The sequence below is a fragment of the Monomorium pharaonis genome, unplaced genomic scaffold (genome assembly GCF_013373865.1).
Source record: "Monomorium pharaonis isolate MP-MQ-018 unplaced genomic scaffold, ASM1337386v2 scaffold_96, whole genome shotgun sequence".
NCBI lineage: Eukaryota > Metazoa > Arthropoda > Insecta > Hymenoptera > Formicidae > Monomorium > Monomorium pharaonis.
In genome coordinates this window covers 4,130-24,531 of record NW_023416074.1, presented here as the reverse complement: position 1 = coordinate 24,531, position 20,402 = coordinate 4,130, and the positions used below count along the sequence as shown (strand labels likewise).

The 20,402-nt window shown below is 27.6% G+C and overlaps 2 protein-coding genes across 3 annotated transcripts; one reads left to right on the top strand and one right to left on the bottom strand.

Moving 5' to 3' along the window:
* Positions 1-1,481: 1,481 nt before the first annotated feature.
* Positions 1,482-7,812, bottom strand: LOC118648848. Of its 2 annotated transcripts, XM_036295311.1 has the most exons (8): positions 7,608-7,812; positions 7,128-7,261; positions 6,938-7,036; positions 6,074-6,283; positions 5,017-5,982; positions 2,617-2,873; positions 1,969-2,066; positions 1,555-1,678 (listed from the first exon to the last, which is right to left on the bottom strand). In XM_036295311.1, exons 1-5 carry the CDS (start codon positions 7,777-7,779, stop codon positions 5,869-5,871), a joined length of 729 nt encoding a protein of 242 aa, XP_036151204.1. In that variant the 5' UTR covers positions 7,780-7,812; the 3' UTR covers positions 1,555-1,678; positions 1,969-2,066; positions 2,617-2,873; positions 5,017-5,868. The 2 variants fall into 2 exon arrangements, with proteins under 2 accessions (XP_036151205.1, XP_036151204.1); XM_036295312.1 differs by lacking the exon at positions 2,617-2,873 and having other exon boundaries at positions 1,482-1,678.
* A 541-nt stretch (positions 7,813-8,353) lies between these two features.
* On the top strand, positions 8,354-12,265 carry LOC118648847. Its single transcript, XM_036295310.1, has 4 exons — positions 8,354-8,615; positions 8,879-9,077; positions 9,213-9,371; positions 9,755-12,265. The coding sequence occupies exons 2-4, from the start codon at positions 8,882-8,884 to the stop codon at positions 12,127-12,129; spliced, it is 2,730 nt and encodes a 909-aa protein (XP_036151203.1). The 5' UTR covers positions 8,354-8,615; positions 8,879-8,881; the 3' UTR covers positions 12,130-12,265.
* The last annotated feature ends 8,137 nt before the right edge of the window (positions 12,266-20,402 follow it).

Below are 20,402 nucleotides of genomic sequence, written 5' to 3'. Positions count from 1 at the left end.
GGTTCTAATCGTTTTCAATTGTTTAAATTGTTTCTTATCCGGAAATTCCGAATCAAGATTCCAGATTTAAACCGATTTATTAATCGTATTTAATCGGTGATTACATTCTATAATCGTCTTTAATCGGTTTTAATTGTTTTATTTCATAATTCATCCTGTTTTATAAACACTTGATCCATTTCAATTAAATCCAATTATTTTACATATTAAAGTTTATTAAAATGAGTTTTGTAATCAATTTTAATTGGTTTGGTTTTTTATATTTTTATTTTCGATATTTTAAAATTTTTTTTATATTAACAATTTATAGAATTTTTTATAAATACTATTATTAAATTTTTTTAAAGAACAATTATATTAAATACACTTCAACATTTGCTCTTGATTTTTTTGGTATGGATTCATTGTTTGGTTCGTGATCGAGTTATAGCTGTCTAAACTAAGTTAGGGCTGGGGTACTAAACACCTCATGACAAACCTGATTTAAAAATTAAATGTGTCAACGGAAGGGTTAAAGCTGATTTAATTATAATTGTGGTTATTTATTATAAAATCCAAAAAATTTTTTTATACATATGTATAATACTATAAAAGTGCTATATAATAAAAACTATATATACTATAATAATGTAAATTGTCATTACAATAAGTTTAATAAATTTTAAAACGTCAAAAAAAATATTTTTAAACATAAACACTGATAAAAAACTTTTATTCAGTAACAAATTTAAAGTATTTGTTAAACTTAAAACGTCATCTAAACTATTCTCTCTAAGACTTGATTCAGATGTCCTCAACATCTGAAGCCGATGAATTAGTTGGAGTCCAATCAAAATTGGTATCACTTATTGCATCATCTGTAAGGTTTTTTTAGATTTAGTAACTTAATTCTTTATCGTCAAGATCCAAATGCTCTGAGTCAACAAAAACTGTTTCCATACCTGTCTCATTAGTAGAAGTAGTCTCCTTAGTAGTCTCCTTAGTAGTCTCCTTAGTAGTTTTATTTACTCCTTTTCTAGTATCATATTCATTTGGTTTGTCATTTGTTTCAATTTCCGTTGAGGGTTTTTCAGTCTTATTAGCGGAATGTATTTTATACTGATTAATTTCAGCTTCACAAATTACTTCATTATCAGAATCAGAATGCTTTTCATTCGAGTTTTTTCCATCATCTGATTCAGTTTCCACAAGTTTTCGTGATTTTAATTTTGATGTTTTTCTCTCTGGTCTTTTCATTTCTGCAATTTTTCTTCCCGCAAAAATATCAAATTTCAACATATCTGACAAAAACAATGTTTTTCCTTCTTTATTTGGTTTATAAATATGTTTCATCCAATATATATAATAATCTGGAAATCAAAGCTACATGTTATTTATGACAACTCAAAATTACAAATAAAACTTCTTATTACATTTTTATACCTTCACAAGCACCGTATTTTATTTCGTCCAATTTTGGGCATTTTAATTTACCCAATCTCTTCGTTTCTTTATTTAAGTCACGTAATTTACTTAGTTTCTTATTACTTTCATATCCAGTTTTTGTGCTAGTCGTTAATTCTTCAATACTGAAAACTAGCGTTAATATATTACTAGCACATTGACTGGGTGTTTTTGAATTATTTAGTAAATTACTGTACTGTTTTTCAGTGACCCACTGGTTTCTACCAATGTGTACCTAATATATAATATAGAAAATTTATAAATAAGGTCTTTAATAATTTATTAATAAAATTGGAGAAAAATAATCCCTGGTAGAAAATTTTCTACGCGCCTGTGTATAAGCTATCAGGGCTTTTGTGAAAGACTAGATAAAACTAGACTAGATAAAATTAGATTAAACTTAGCTAGATCTAAACTTTACATGGGTATCTCAATAAAAATAAAAATTTTGTATACGTTAGAAGTTAGACACATCTACCTTGTGATCTAGTTAATTTTCTACCAAGAAAGCGCAAAATTATTTACCCTTCGGAAATCGTCTGAAGTACGCAAAATTCCAATTGCTGGATAATTCTGAGAGTAATCTAACCGTTCTCTTGAGTTTGAAAGTTGCTCTAACTTAGCTAAAAAAAAAACAAAGTATTTTATTTTCAGGTATTATGTATTTCTTATATTTTTTAAAAATGTAGTTGCTCTAAATGAATTTTTTTAATATTTCTTTAAAAAAAGTATTTTAAATATTGTAAAATATCGTAAGACGATTTCTACATAAGGTGCCAAGTGCCGTGTGTGCTTCAGACAAGAGAGGACACTCATATCCAGACAGTAAGGGTGAAGTCCCATGTAGCGGATTACGCGGATACGGAACGAGCGGATCGCCAATCACGGATCATTCTGATAGAATTCTTTCAAAGATTGCGTCGAAATGGTCTCGTGATTGGTGATCCGCTTGTTTCGCTTCCGCATAATTCGCTCCATGGGACTTTACCCTAAGAAAGTAAATTGATTACACAAGTATAACAGTAGCTTGGCGCATACACAGCATTTTGGAACCTTATATGTAAAAAGTCCTTAAATGAGAAAGATAAGAAAAAAAGGGGAACACTAATTCATATACATACATACATACATATAAATTTGTTTTAAATAAAAAGTACGAGAAAAAGTATTTACATTCATACTCCTTAGTAGACTCCTTAGTTTTTTGAATGAAACTAATTTGCAAACCGTCATTTAATTCACGAAGTTTTTTTTATTTCCAATTCTTTTTCTTCTATTTGCTTTTTTAGTTCCTTTCTGGAGCTCTTTAATTTTTGTTTTTCATTTATTAATTCATCCCCTTCTGTTCGTAACTTAGAATTTTCTTTTATTAATTTTTCGAAAGCTTCTTTACATTCTGTGAGCGAATGAACCTTACTAATACATGTTATCTATAAAAATAAATAATCTATATAAATTTTTATTAATAATTTTTATTAAATAATTACATTCTTTTTAAAAACCTTTATTTAATTATTTTATTAAAGGTTTAAAAGTTTAAAAGGTTTTAAAAGGTAACGTACTCGCATAGGTATATGCCAACGCAAACACGTACAAATAACGTTCCTCAAAAAATAAAAAAAATGAGTATTCTATTTTAATATAGTTATCGTATAAGCACACGTATACGCATAGGCCAACGTAAACGAAGACGTACACGCTCAAACACACGCAGATTCCAACGAAGAGAGACAAGGAAACATACACTCACTCCAACCTTCTCACGAATTGAGTTAATTTAAATTTAAAAATTAATATTATAATAAATTAATTTAAAAGTAAATTGTTTTTATAGAAGAAAAATACAGGAAAATCCAAGTAAAGAAGAAAATAAGAAAACAGAAGATTTAAATAAATCCCTAAGCGACAGAAAAAAAGATAGTGCGTCCCCAAATATAGAAATCGATGAAATAAAAAGATTAGTTAATAAAATAAAAATGTTTCTAAATAAACACGTTTTTAGAATGGCCCAAAAAAGCACATAGAAAACGCCATTTAAAAAGGTGTTTAAAATTTGACAGTTAAAAGTTAGAAAAATTGAGCATAAGTTTGGAAACTATTTTAGTTAATAACAATAAAATAAACTAAAAGATTAATTTACGTTAAAAAAGGTAATTTACAAAAAATACATTTGTTTTGTTAGAAGAAGTTAATCTGGATAAAGCAAGTAAAGAGAAGAACTAAAAAGATCTGAAGATTTAAACAAACTTACAACTTGAAGGTAAAGGAAATAGTGCGACTATTAAAAAAAAGGATTATTTAATAAAATAAAAGTCTCTCATTTTAAAATAATATTAAAATATATAAAAAAAAGGTAAAATAATTCCAAAATTTATTACTAAAATGTCAAGTTATTCCGAAAAGAAAAAATTAATTATTTAATACTAAATTTATAAAATATAATCTTAATATAGAGTTGGAGGATGGGATGAATGAGGTATTAATTAGAGCACAAATGGAATATGAAAAAAAAACGCAGAAGAAAAGAAGATAGTAAACTTCCCTCAACAAAAAAATCTGAAGCCAAAAAACGCTTCCAAGGAAAACTGATCAAAGGAAAATAATAAAAAGAAAAATAAGAAATAATTTTAAATAAAAAGAAACTTCTAATATTATTGTATTTGTGGAGCGTATTAATATAAAAAATAAAGTGAGATTAATGCCCATAGAAGTATGTTGAAGGAAGAGAGTGTGTGCAAGTTTATGAGTGTTTATGTGGGAATAGGTACTTTAAAGAGTTAAAAAAAAAGATAAACAAAATATTAAAAAAAAGGTTAGATATTGATAGTCAAGATATTGAGAAGGAGAGCACGAAAATTTAAAAAACATAAAGAAAAGAAAATGAATTTCTGAAGAAATTGCTTACCAAGAGGCAGAAATTTACTGTTAATTTAAAGTTTGAATCGGGAAACAACCCCCCCCCCCCGATCCCGAAGAAAAGAAGCAAGAAGCGCAGAAGGCCGGAGAAGCATACGTGAGGAAATATAGAAGGACGGAAGCAACGAATATTTGCAATACAAGTGAATGATTGAATCCTGGAAATTAAAGCGAAACTAAAATACTATACAAATATAATTGAAATATAAACAAACAAATAAAGAAAAGAAAGGGTTAACAAAAATGTTTCAATCTAATACGCGAGCGCGCGAAAAACAATAATACAAATGTGCACTAAATCTAAACAAACAAAAAAAAAGACTGAGTCACAGCAACGCGTGGCCGGACACAGCTAGTTAAACAATAAAAATTTATTATTATTAGACAAAGAAACGAAAATGTTTCTTTAATTCACAAAAATTTTTGCATAAATTTAATTATATGTTTATGTAAAATGTCACAAAAAAGATTAGCTATTACTATAATAATTATATAAGTACTATAACTGCAACAAATATATATGTCCACACGCGGTTTCTGTATAGAATGCGTTACATGCACTATATAAATCTCGGAACGCAGCTAACTTCATATGACCAGGCATTCATTCTGACCGCGTGTGTACAAATTATAAAAAATATATTTTGATCATTTTACCTTTGGAATAACTTTAGATCTGCTCAGCTTTTGGGACTCATTATCACACTTCTCCTTTTCGTTTCTCGTGTTTGTTTCTTCGGTTAGTGCTTTGACTAGATTGTCATCTTGCATGAATTTATTTTTTGTTTGTGCTAAATCTTCTGTTACTCTATATTTTTTGGGTGATGGCGGTGTATCAGTAATGTTTGACAAATCTAATTTTCCTATAAAATATTTAAAACTTAAATTTTGTATAGAAGCTTAACTTTTCTATTATAGCCAAGGAATGAGTAGATTGATCGACAAACTGACACTATTTTATTGTAAATCACAGTCTCATAACATTTTGAACATAGGATTTGGTCTTTCTCAAGTGAATTAATCCATTAGAAAGATAAATTATTCGCAGGACAACAACTGTTCATAAACTCGTGCCAACGAATTCATAAAGGTTGTTGCGTCTCATTGTCAATAACAAACAAATTAATGCATAAAAAATCTTTCTGCCGCCTTTATCCATGCTTAACACTTTTAAATCACGTCTGTAACATCTTTTCAAAATATTTACTGACTTGACTGCTTTGTAATGTAATCATTTATACACTTGTTCGTTATTGACAGTATGAGACACAACTTTTATGAATTTGTTGGCACGAGTTTGTAAACAGTCGTTATCCTGCGAATAATTTATCTTGATAATGGATTAATTCACTTTAGAAGGATCAAATTCTATGGTCGAAATGTTGTAAGACTGTGATTCACAACACAAATAGTTTGTTGACTATTCATTTACTTATTCCTCGGCTATAATTACTAAGTTATCTCTTTTTTTGTTTTCTATTTATTATAGTTATACAATACTATATGAATTCACTCATTTACCTTATCTTTTAATGTAACTGCGTTCATTGGCAATAAATCACTCTTAAAGTTTGATAATTTATTACAGACTAGTTCCTCTTGTTCTTTTAATTGACAATTCATCTATTGATGAAAAATATATAATAAATAATTTATACAATATTTTTAAACAGAAAACTAACAGAAAATTTGTGATATATAGGACACGACTAACCTGAAAAGTTTTTGAATGCTTTAACTGTTTTTTTGGGGACTCATTACCACACTTCTCCTTTTCGTTTCTCGTGTTTGTTTCTTTGGTTAGTGCTTTGACTAGATTGTCATCTTGCATGAATTTATTTTTTGTTTGTGCTAAATCTTCTGTTACTCTATATTTTTTGGGTGATGGCGGTGTATCAGTAATGTTTGACAAATCTAAATTTTCCTATAAAATATTTAAAACTTAAATTTTGTACAGAAGCTTAACTTTTCTATTATAACCAAGGAATGAGTAGATTGATCGACAAACTGACACTATTTTATTGTAAATCACAGTCTCATAACATTTTGAACATAGGATTTGGTCTTTCTCAAGTGAATTAATCTATTACAAAGATAAATTATTCGCAGGACAACAACTGTTCATAAACTCGTGCCAACGAATTCATAATGGTTGTTGCGTCTCATTGTCAATAACAAACAAATCAATGCATAAAAAATCTTTCTGCCGCCTTTATCCATGCTTGACACTTTTAAATCACGTCTGTAACATCTTTTCAAAATATATACTGATTTGACTGCTTTGTAATGTAATTATTTATACACTTGTTCGTTATTGACAGTATGAGACACAACTTTTATGAATTTGTTGGCACGAGCTTGTAAACAGTCGTTATCCTGCGAATAATTTATTTTGATAATGGATTAATTCACTTTAGAAGGATCAAATTCTGTGGTCGAAATGTTGTAAGACTGTGATTTACAACACAAATAGTTTGTTGACTATTCATTTACTTATTCCTTGGCTATAATTACTAAGTTATCTCATTTTTTTGTTTTCTATTTATTATAGTTATACTATATGAATTCACTCATTTACCTTATCTTTTAATGTAACGTTTATTGGCAATAAATCACTCTTAAACTTTGATAATTTATTACAGACTAGTTCCTCTTGTTCTTTTAACTGACGATTCATCTATTGATGAAAAATATATAATAAATAATTTGTACAATATTTTTAAACAGAAATCTAACAGAAAATTTGTGATATATAGGACACGACTAACTTGAAAAGTTTTTGAACGCTTTAACTGTTTTTTTCCCTCGTTGTCAGATTTATCCGAAGCTGTCACAAGCAAATACGATGGTGAAGCACGAACACTTTTTGTTCTAATTATTTCTTTAAGTTCTTCATTTGAATCTAATATATAACACAAGCAACATGTATATATAAAAACAAAGAACAAAACCAGGCAAAGGCTATGGCTGCGTTCCGTTTCACGCATAATGCGCATAATGCATTGTTCATCTTTGTTGTTTATCTGATGTTAAATAAAGATGAAAGACGCATTATGCGCATTATGCGTGAAACGGAACGTGCAGCCTATTACGTTCCGTTTCACGCATGATACGCATGATATATTGTTCATCTTTGTTGTTTATCTAACGTACGATAAACGAGGATGAACGATGCATCATACGCATCATGCGTGAAACGGAACGTAACCAAAATCGAATAAAAGTTGTAATATTTATTATATATATACCTGATAGTAACAAAATCGTTGCTACATACGGTTCTTCGCCTACTGTTTCTTCCACTTGATACTTTAAAATTTTCTTGTGTGACTCTGGTTTAAAATTCTTGATGCAAGATGTGGGAATAATTTTTTTTTTGTCTTTATTTTTCCCAGATAACAATTTTATATAAGCGTACATTTTATCTAAACAAAGAAATAATTTTTATCTAAATGTTTCTACTAAATACAAGTACAAAAGCGTCACCACACGTGTTTATAATCGTGTACCTTGCAAATATGTGAATACTGCGTATTAAGGCTATTCTACAATTGCGTAAGCGTAAGGTTGTAGGAGTAGGAGTAGTAGTAGTCATAAATGTTTTACAACGGATCAATCTACAATAGAGTAAAGATACGTTGTAAACTTGATTACAGCAACCGATCAGAGTGCAGTAAATTATGGCGGTGTGCGGCATGATGACGTGAACAGCACTCTGATTGGTTGGCTCTTACGTTCACATCTGTTGTAGTCGTGAAAGATGAAATTCAACCATCTTCCACAACACGCTCTACAACCGGAAGTACCGCTTTACAACGACGCCTTACACACTCTTACAACCACTTACGATCACGCTTACGCAATTGTAGAATAGCCTTTACGTGTCCCGGCCGCCACTCGATCCTTTCTGCAAATGTTCACTATCATGGCCGCGGCCACGAGCACATCACGTGATCATAGAGCATGCGTATGGGACTACAGAGCGTGCGCATAGTGTTCCGTCGCTTTTTCGGTATGACAGATTTCTTAACCTTAATTCGTCAACTTTAATAACGATTAGTATCTCGATCGCTTTTCTGATGCACGCTTATTCTTGTCAGATTTATTCGTTTTAAGCAAAATCGCGTCAAATACGCATAATTACATCGATATTTGAGGTGCGGGATCTAAATGAAACAATTACTTTTTTATAAATATATGTGAAAGTGAGCCTGATTGAAAAAGTAAAGTATATATTATATATTATACATTATCGGGTAAGTATATTTTAATAAAATCAACCCATATTTTTTGTAATTAAAGTAAAATAATAAAGTGTATAACATAAAATTTTAAGTGCATAATGTATTATGTACACATAATAATTACATTTTATAATTCTTTTTATATAAAAAATATATTATAACTAATAATTAATACATAATTAATACTCCAGCTATATTTTGATTAAAAGAAATAAAAATAAAATAACTATATATGTACATAATTTGAATTTTATTATTGCTAAATATGTTTTCAGATAATGAGTGATTCGTCATCATGTGATTCTAATTCTGATAATGATATAAATAATGCAGTTCCCAAAAAAGTAAAACGACGTTACAAAACAGGATTGTATAAAGATTATGAGACTCACTTCAGAGATAATTTATCTTGGGTTACTAGATCAAAGTGGGATTCTTTTACGAGTTATGAACATCAATTAGCTTTTGTGCCAGGTAAAAAATATTCTAATATATATGTCAAAATAATGTAACATTAAAATATTGAACCGTCGACATTATTGTAAAAAAAACAGTTTAATATGGAGAGTAATGTATAAAATAAGTAATTTTTATTACTAATTTTTTTAGAAAGCAGTAATTTTTCTAACTTGAATAATGAGCAGAACCGTGATTGTTGTATTAGAAGTGAGAATAATTGTGACATGAGAATGAATAATAATGAAGCTAGTAGTAATAATTCCACAGCGATTCGCTCTCCAGAATATAAACCTGACTTAAATATTGAAGGTATGTACACGCTGTGGCCCTGATTTACAGTTTTTAAAATAAAGAATTTATATTTCGCACAGTTTGAAGTAGAAATCCTGTAACTTAGATTTTTCAAAGATTTGTAAAATGAAAAGTTTATTATATCTACTTTATTTAAAAAATCTTCTAACCTATAGAAACTTTATTTTCATTATCGAGGCATCCACGTAGATCTAATATTATATATAGCTAGTTTAACCAATTAAGTTCTACCCTAGTCTATATAGTATTATCTAATAATGTAGTCTTCCACAAAGACATTCCAATAGTTTCTATGGACGCCTATTTTCTACTAGTAAGGTACTCATTTCGATTATTGTCAGAATCAATAATGTATAATCAAGGCATTTATTGCGTTATAGATACATTTGAGTATAATGAAATTATTCATATAAACAATGAAGACGAGGACAAAGAAAATGAAGATGCCAGCAGTGTAGAAGACAATAGTGAAGATGATGACAAACATATGAGTGAGAGTAGTTCAAATGGCTATGATTCTGATAACAATGAATTTGATAGTGATGATTATGATGCGAATATCAGTGACGACGAGACTAATGGGTCATTTGATGATAATACTATAATGTTTGAGAAAACTAATTTAACTATTCGTGACATAATGACTTTGATAATGGGATTCTCAATTCGATTTAGACTGTCAGATTTAGGAAGACAAAAACTGATTGAGTTAATAAAATTAATTGCAGGACCCGAGTTCAAAGATATAAATATTTCAAAGTATAGATTACAACAAAGATTTGACCCACCAGACGATAAAATAAATTATCATTATTATTGTAATTCTTGCAACAAAGAAATTTTATATTCAATATCAAAATTAAATTTTAAGAATTATATAAAAACATGTTCAAAATGTGATACAAATAATAAAATAACGTTAAAATCTACAAACTATTTTACGTCTATTAATTTAACATATCAGTTAAAAATGTTATTTGAATCTCCCTACATTAAACAAGAAATTTTTAATTTTATTAACTCAGTGACAGTAAATCAGTGTAACGTTGATAGCACAAAGATTATGAGAGATGTTAATGACAGTAAATTATACAACAAAATTAACAATAGAAATACCTGTTACTTAACTTATAATATAAGTACCGATGGTGCACCACTGACAAACAGTGGAAAACGAGGCTTTTATCCACTTTCAGTACAACCAAATTTTGTATCACCTATCAGTAGATTTAAACAAATTCTACTATGTGGAATACTAACTTGTACAAAAGAACCTACAAGTGACATAGCTCAATTATTTTTTTCTACCTTTATCGATGAAGCAAAATTATTGTATGAAAATGGTATCGAAGTAACTAATTTAAAAAATGAATCGATTATTGTAAAATTTTGTCCATTAGCTTACTGTGTAGACTCTGTATGTCGACCAATCTTGCAAAATAGAATGCAATTTAATGGGTATTATGGTTGTAGCTGGTGTTACCATCCAGGATGTTATGTTAAAGAAGTTTCAGGTATTAGATATCCTTTACGAGATATCGATCCCGAATTAAGATCTCATGAAAGTCATTTAAAGGATATAAAAACTGTTACTTTATCAAATAAACGTCAAGAGAGAGGAGTAAAAGGAAATACTGCTTTAATTCAAATTCCATGTATAGATATCGTGTGGTCCTTTTCTTTTGACTATTTACATACTATCCTTTTTGGTATTGAGCAGCAGTTATACAATAAGTGGACATGCCCAAAATCACAATCAATGTTTAAATTACGTAATGCGGATGTCAAAGCTATTGAAAAACGTCTGTTATCTATTACACCTACCCAGGATATACATCGACTTCCACGATCACGAAAAGAAAAGTTAAAAGGTGCTGAAGTGAAAACATGGATATTAGTCTACAGTCTACCATGTTTGGAAGATATCCTTCATGATACAGCTCTTAAACATTATTCATTACTCGTCAGAATTTTGTACACTTTATTAAAAACAACAATCACCGAAGAAGAATTAGTACAATGCGAATATGACGCCCTAAAGTTTGTTGGTTATTATCAGGTTTATTACGGAGTTGAAAGTATGACATTTAATGTTCATATTTTATTGCATGTTGTACAATCAGTTAGGCAAACTGGTCCTCTTTGGAACAATTCGACTTTTCCGTTTGAAGGAAATATTTTTCAATTAAAGCAATTGATAAATGGTCCTAACAAGATAGATCAGCAAATAGCGAGGAAACACTTACAACAATTACATTTCAAAACAGGAAATGTTAATTACTCGTCAAATATTATTAAAAATTATTGTACTGATATATTTAGGCATAAAAATTTGTCAACTTATTTTTATTGTGGTGAAGATGTTGTTTTTACGGGAGCAAGCTACTCCAAGAAAATTGATGGACAATATTGCCGTGTATTTAAAAAATGTATTTATAACGGTAAAGTTTTCCATAGTATAAAATATACAAAAGTAAAACGTACTAATGATACAATGATACAATTAAAATCAGGACATTTTGGTCGGATAATAGATATTATAGAAAAAGAAAACAAATGCTATCTTGCACTTTCAAAAATTGTTACATTTTCAGAAGATCCTTTTATTGTAACGCACATAAAAAAAATTAGAACCGAAGATTTTCAAAATTATAAAATTGTTCCTATTACAGATGTACTTTCAAAAATAATTTCTGTAAACATTAATAATCTTGAATTTTTATGCAAATTACCAAATACTTTTGAAATACAATGATATGTTTCCCAAAACTGTTTAAAATATGTTTAACTGTACAATATGTAATATTAAATGTTAATTACATTATGAAATATGTATAAATAATGTATATTATACATAAAATATACAATATTGTAATTATTATGTAACATTATTACACATGATTATTGTATTTATTTATAAAATAAAGTTTTCTTTTTATATTTTTTGTTCATTAGTCTCTTATACGTATATTTTACAATAATGTAAGAAGTGAGACCTAAAATGTTTTAATCTACCGCGGTGGCATCTGAGAGACCCACTTGATATTAAAATATTTATAATTTTCTGTAATTATATTATGTTTTAAAGCTTCTAAACTTAATGTAAATTTAAAAAAATATTCTAACGTTTATAATCTACAAATTTTTATCCAAAACTATTTACTCGTTTAATAAATATAAATAATTTTATTATTAAACCCAAGAAGAACCTGGTTATGCAAATTTTCAAAAAATAATTTTTTGCTTTAAAAAGTAGCTTTTCTTCCAGATTTATGTATTTTATGAACATTAGATACATTACATTACTGAATATGTTATTTGTATGTACTGAATATATATACTGAATATTTTATTTGCTAATTATTATAATAAAATTATTTTTTCTTATACCACTGACGTAGCTATAATGGTTTCACATAACGTTTATTAAATCATCATTTTTATAAGCTTGATAAATACATTACTTTAAAATAAAGACTGACAAAATCTTGTCGTGAGTGTTATATCTTGCACTAAAATTCTATACTATCTTACAATAAAAATAATAATTTCTTTGAAAATTTTATGAAAAAAGAATGTTATCAAATAGAATATATATTTAAAATATGTTAAAAAGTAAAAGCATTTATATTACTTTTTAACTTATAAAAACTTATAAATGTATTTTAAGTCTTTATTATTTCTATTTTTTCTGATTTTCTATTACGTAGTACAAAATATATATTAATGTTTTCTTAATCTACAAATTTTTATTAAAAAAGTTTATGAGTAATTCAATAATTTTATTTAAATTATAATTTTAAAGAAACATAAAGTTTATTAAACTACTAACAGCATCTAAATAAAGGTAACATAAAAATACAATTTTAATGGAGGTAGAATTGTACAATTGAAACAAATAGCGTTAGATTAAAATTAAATTGTAAAAACCACATTCAATCCAATTCAAAATTGTAAAAATAGTAAAAATATTTCTAACAATTAAAACCGACAGCGTCTGATTGAAGTTATTTCGAAAATACCGTATTTAATCCAATTAAAATTTAAGCACAATTTAACAAACAAAACCGATAGTGTCCGGTTAAACTACATTCGGAAATACCCCATTCAATCCAATTCAAAATTTTGGAATTATGTGTACAATCCAAACCAATATCACTCGATTGAAGTCAATTCGGAAATGTCATACTCAATCCAAGTCAAGATTGTGCATATAATTTAAAAAATAAAACCGATAGTGGCCGATTGAACTAAATTCGGAAATATCACATTCAGTCCAATTCAGAAGGCTGAAAATACTTGTTTAGTCAAAACCAATAGCGCCCAGTTGAAATCAATTCGGAAATACCAGATTCAATCCAAGTCAAGACTGTGCATATAATCTAAAAATCAAAACCCATAGCGCCCGATTGAACTAAATTCGGAAATATCACATTCAGTCCAATTCAAAATGTTGAAAATACTTGTCCAGTCAAAACCAATAGCGCCCAGTTGAAGTCAATTCGGAAAGACCATATTCAATGCAATTCAGGATCAACTCAACAATTTAATCCAATAACACCCGATTAAAATTAATCCGGAAGTACCATATAGAATCCAATCCCAATTCACTTGATATTGAAACCGATTGAAGTTCAATCGGGCGTCCGATTTAACCAACTAAATCCGCATTGATAACGAGTGAAATTTACGAATTTAAATGCGGTACTAATTGGTTTTAATTGGTCGTTTTTAGCAGGGATATTGATTATTGAGGAATATTTTTCGCAATTATCAATATCTAAGAAAATTACTTTTATAATACCAATAATAAATAAAATTAGGATACATAAAAAAGTTAGACATAAAGATAAGGTCGCTTAATCGATGAAAATTCCTTACAGTTTTTCGCGGCTGGAATATATTATATGTATTTTAGCTTCATATAAGAGTTACGTTTCAAGATTAATAAAATTGGAACGCATAATTTGCGTAAACTGGAAATGATGAAATTGATACAAAATTATTAAGTGCCAAAGTTCGCTATAGATTGATATAAGCGATTTCATTTTTATGTTTAAATAATGAATTGTTTGAAATCAACAAAGTTATATCTTTACATAATTATAACTGACGATTTATTTTTTCTCTCCATCTTTTTATTTTAATGATTATTGATTCTTGATTCATCATAAGGAAGAGTTTTACACTTCTGACATCCGCCTTTATACCTTTAAAAGAAGTAAACTGCGACTACAGATAATTTTATGTTTTTATACTGTGTATTGAAGAGGACTCAAAATGTGAGTCGAAACGTTTGCGTATTCGATATATATTTTCGTTTGCGTTCACGTTTCAACGCATTTAACATTATCTTAAATAAAGTTTCTGCACACAAATTTCCAGTGCTGATTCTTGACAATTTTCTCCTTAACGTATTATTTAAATCATAAAGAATGGCGTTTCAGAAATAGTTCTGTATCATTCTTATAAATATACAAAAAACGAGAAATTATACCAAAACATTGAAAAAAGGCAAACTTTTGCATACGTTTAATGAAGATTAAAATTCGTAAGTTTAAAAAATCCACGATATTACAAAGAAAATGACAAAATATTATATCAATTAGTTTTCTTGTAGATTCTTAAGTAGATCATTATCGGCACTATGAACTTAACTAATAACGTAGATAATCGTGAATAATCCATCCACGATTAATGTTGTAGAAACATTTTTTTAATAATATCATAGATTTTTTACGTACAATAATAATATTTTTATGTAACCTCCCACCAAACACCAAGTTACATGTAACGTACCTGTTAGTTGTAATTTCCCACTCAACAATGTAATTGTAATATAACACGTGTGTTATATTGCAATTATATTATTAAGGGTATTTGTATTAAGGGTATATGTCCTTAATTTCGATTTTTATTACATAAAGTCTTGAATAATATTTAAGTTTGAAAACAACGATATTATAATAACGTAGTAGCGATGTTGATAAATAATGTCAAAAAGAGTTGAAAAGTCTTTTCTACGAAATTTTACAACTTATTCTTAACAAAAACGTTCTTTTAGATATTTCTTTGTATAAATATGATAATTTTTTTATACATATTACATTTTTTAAATACATTTTTTTATACATAAGTAATGCCTTAAGATAGAAGTAAAGGCTAATATAGTTCTATGATTGGCTGATGACATCTTAAGACTTAGAATAGTTTTAAATATAATATTCGACTATAAATGGTGACTTCAGTTTCATAATCCTTTTGCACGTAATTTGATTATATTTTTACAATACTTATTAACTAATATTGTTTGTTAGAATATAATATTTTTATAATATTTCTACATTGTGCAAAATTACAAGAGTCAAAGATTTTTTTACATATTACATATATTCTGACACTTTTGTGTAAGATACTGATACTTTTGTGCAAGATTGTCCGTCAATTGACTCTTTATTTTTAGAAATAAAAATGATTTTGAAAATGTATTATATATTTGTTGGTATTGTTTATATTCTCCTACAAGATCCATAACTGCAATTTCTTTTTCTCTCTTTATTAAATTTTTAAATATGTTTATTATGTATATCTGAAGAACTTCTGCTTATAACATGATTGATAAAACTCTGGATAATAAACCGAAAGATTTATATAAATATTTACTGAGTTATTTAAATAAAATAAAATGGTAGTTTATAACTCCCTTCTCTCCTCTATTATTTTCAGCATAATTAAAAGGAGGGTAGGAACATAAATGGAAATAAAACAAATCAAAATTATTCATTTACAATGTCATTTTAACTACTCGATATAGGTAATATACATAAAATTCTTTCGTGCTAGATTTTAATTTAAAATTAGAAAATTTGGCGGTTCCACGCCAATGAAACTTCCTATAAATGATTAAGCCGGTTTTAGTCGCTGCTCCAGTAATACAAGGTAAAGATTACAGGTCACCAAAAGATTCTGTGCGGTTCCCAGATACGTATGCACGTAATACACGCACGATACACGTGTATCCGCGCGGAACGACTGAAATCTCCGCATAAGAGAGTCCGACCTTGTGAACATGGGTTCCTGTAATGCCCGCAGGAGCACTGAGGGGAAATCCCCTACGGTAGCAAGATCTTCAATGACGATGACAAGGGCCGACAGCCTTTCCAAACACGCAGTTGTAAACGTCTGTTCTCGTTTCATGCCAGACGTGACCGCGTCACCCTAAGGGCTTTATCCCGACAGTGGCTACTGTTCGCTACCGAGTTAATGCAGCGAAGTAACTCTTGGTTACTGTGGTGCAAGAGAACGCGCTCGTCTGTATCAATAAATTTGCGTGAAAAGTTTGCAATTTGGAATGGTTTGGGTGGTATAACATAAGTTTGCTGTGCTCATATTTCTTCATAAGTTTAACTGGAATCACTAGAATTATAACTAAGAATTATTTATTTTATTTAGTTCCTATTTATTTTATTTTAATTTTTTAAATAGGATACAAAATTAAGATATTTATATATTTCGTGTATTATTATTACTATTATTATTATTATTACCATTATTATTATTATTATTATTATTATTATTATTATTATTATTATTATTATTATTATTATTATTATTATTATTATTATTATTATTATTATATAAGAGGAGAGAAGGCGGTTATAAGATTATAGAATTTCGTACGCAAAAAAATTTGTGTTAAATTTAACATGTCCCAAACAGTTCACAGAATTTTTCTGTTAATTTAACATATTAAGCATACCCATACAACACAGAAGCTTTCAGCAACATTGCTGCAACGTTACAATATTATAAGTTGCAATGCAATATTCTAGAGACGTTTCAGAAACATGCAATATCAATATTACACCGAAATGTTCCAGTAATGCTACAGAAATATTATAAAATTTCGAAAATATACATATTAAAATATATGCATCAAGTATTCTAATATACGTGCAACTTGTGTAAAAAGACATTTGTGACATTTTTAAATAGTTTTGTGAGATTTAAATATTTAAATTTGTGTGCAATATTTATACCAAAGATTATAATCTTTTTGAGATTTATAATAGAACAGTAAACTAAACAATTATCATATATAATTTTATTTTATTTGAAAAATTGTTCAATTTACTGTTCTAGTACAAATTTTAAAAATGCAATTAATCGACTATAAATATTAATGCTAAGAAATTCATATATATGTACTCATTAATATTATTGCTTTTAACAATAATTAAAATAATGCTACCTAATAAAAAAATACTACTTAGATAATAGAATATTGTGTAAGTTTTTATTCCTATATAAAATGTATAATAATAATTTTCTAATTTTCTACTATGCTTCTAATATATTTTGAATTTTAATAGGTAAACTTTGAGAATATATATATATATATATATATATATATATATGTGTATATATGTTTAAGAGAAATAAGAAAAAAATTCACTGCCATTGCATTAATTCACAGTTTTTTATCCGAATTTTGGATGAAAGAGATTATAAAGTTACACAAATTGCAATGAATTTATTTTTATCTCTCTTGTCTTTATATATTCTCAAAGTTTATCTATTAAATTTGAAATGATATGCATATTTATAGCAACGCGTTTTAATGCATCAAATACATTGCACCGTAACATTGTCTTACAGCAGTAGTCTTACATTGTAATGTTTCTCAGGGTGGACATTTCAGCGTTACCGCAAGCTTGCAGTAACATTGCAGAAACATTTCGCAACAAGCATTTTCATACAATATTAAAATATTTCAATGTAAGGTTTCTGCAATGTTTTTGTAATCTTTCGGTGCTGTATGGTTATGTTAAATAGCAACATAAATATTATGTTATATTTAAACATAAAAATAAATGTAAATTTTATAATTGGACACAATTTTTACGTAACAATTTAATGAGAAAATTATGTCAAAATAATATATGTAACTTTAACATTATAATAATGTTAATGTAACATATATAATGTGTTACAATAACATATTATATATGTTATTTTAATTATTATAATATTATTACAACACATTACATATGTTAATTCAACATATCGTATATACATATGTTAAATAATAATTATTTTAGCAATGCTTAAAAAATTTTTTACAATTGCATATACAGATTGTTCTAAGATTATTGATAAAAATTTTATGTGTGTGTAGTAAATCGAGGCAAATCAGTTTAACATAAGATTAATTGGTTGGTAAGGTTTTCTTATAAGGTTTATAATTTTAGATGTAAGGAGACAGAGACATAGTAATTTGCAGAATAAATATTTCAACTAAATATGATAAATATAACTTCATCACATATAACAATTTTTACTTATTCCGATTCGTTCTAAGTTCCGATTTGCCTCGGTTTATTCTATATATAATAATAGAGTTTATGAAACATTTTAAAGAAGTACTTTACAATATTTTATAAAATCTATTCAGTATATAAAATTTCTATTGGTGATCGTGGAACAACATATGTAATTGTAATGAGATTTAACAATGAGATGAGTACTCGCGAGACACATCTAGACACGTTGAGATTACGTCGAGAAATGACAGTTACTTTTATTATAGAGTAAAATCAACTTTTTTCCTGTCAATTTTAACAGATAAATGTTGTCACTGATAATAAGGAACATATTTATTGTGTAAAATTAAAAGTATGTGCTCATTGTGTTACTTTTATACTTTTTTCAGTCATTTTAATAATTTAACACTTTACTAAAATTAACACAACAGCAATATGTTAAAATAACAAGCAAATATGTTAATTTTTAATATAAAAATTTTAACCAGGATATTTTTTGATGAGAAAACACAATTTTTTTTATTATACTTATATATACTTTGTGTTTTATATATACTTGTGAAATTTTAGAGATAATTGTCTAAATTACTTCTCTACTGTTTATACATTATAACATGACCACTGGTTATAAATATTTATTTTGTCATAAAAGATGCATTTCAGTATTGTAGTAAACCAAAAGTATTATAGATGTGTAAGATAAGTCGGAGTTAGATGGACACAGTCTTTTTAATTGGAAATAGCACATCTATATTATTGCAATGAACAATCGACAAAGTATTACACACTCACAATCAGTAAAGTGTAATGTTTAAGGTACAAAATAGTATTTATGACAAAATGATCATGAAACGCTAATATTATTAAAAATTGAAAAGGTTTAATTGACCATCTACTCCTTAGTGTATGAGTTAAATAATCATATGCAAGCATTATTTTGGCATGCCTATAATAATTTTTAAAAATCGTTTATCTTTACGTATTTTATTATTATTATACATATTTTTATTAATTATTAATAAAAGCAATTATTTTTTTAAGTTTTCTTTTTAAGGGTCTTACATCACGCACAAACTGTAAGAAATGGACAAATTATAGTCGATTATTGTCTGATAGTATAAAAAATATTCGACTATGATTTGTTAATTTCTGACGACATTATGATTTGCGCATAATGTAAAACAAACCTCACGTAGGAGAGAAATATGCCCTATTAATATTTAACAAAAATTTATATTTTATCTAACGTCATGTACAATAAAAACAATTACATCAAAATTTAAGTTTTCTTAAATTTTTTGTAATTCTATTCTTGTAACTTTGATTGCGTCATTAAATCATCACCATTGTTTCTTTTTTCCTCTAAATATATTTTTAAGTTTTAAAATCGTTTTAAAGACTTTAAATTGAATCGAAGTCTCATGATTATTAATTTTTTTCTCTACAACTGCACACTCAGCACTCTCCATTGAGCCTTTTTCTTTCTGCCTCTTATTTTCGCGTATATAGTTTCGGATTGTTTACAAAAAATAACAAAAGTATTCCAATTAATAATCCAGAAATCACTATATAGTTTTTCAGCATTACCTTTAACGTGTGTTAATAATCCTTACACTAAGGCAAAAAAAAATACCAAAGAATAATCGCCTCTTTATCTCACTTTCTTCTGTACGACATATCAGATATTATCACGCGCATCCATTAT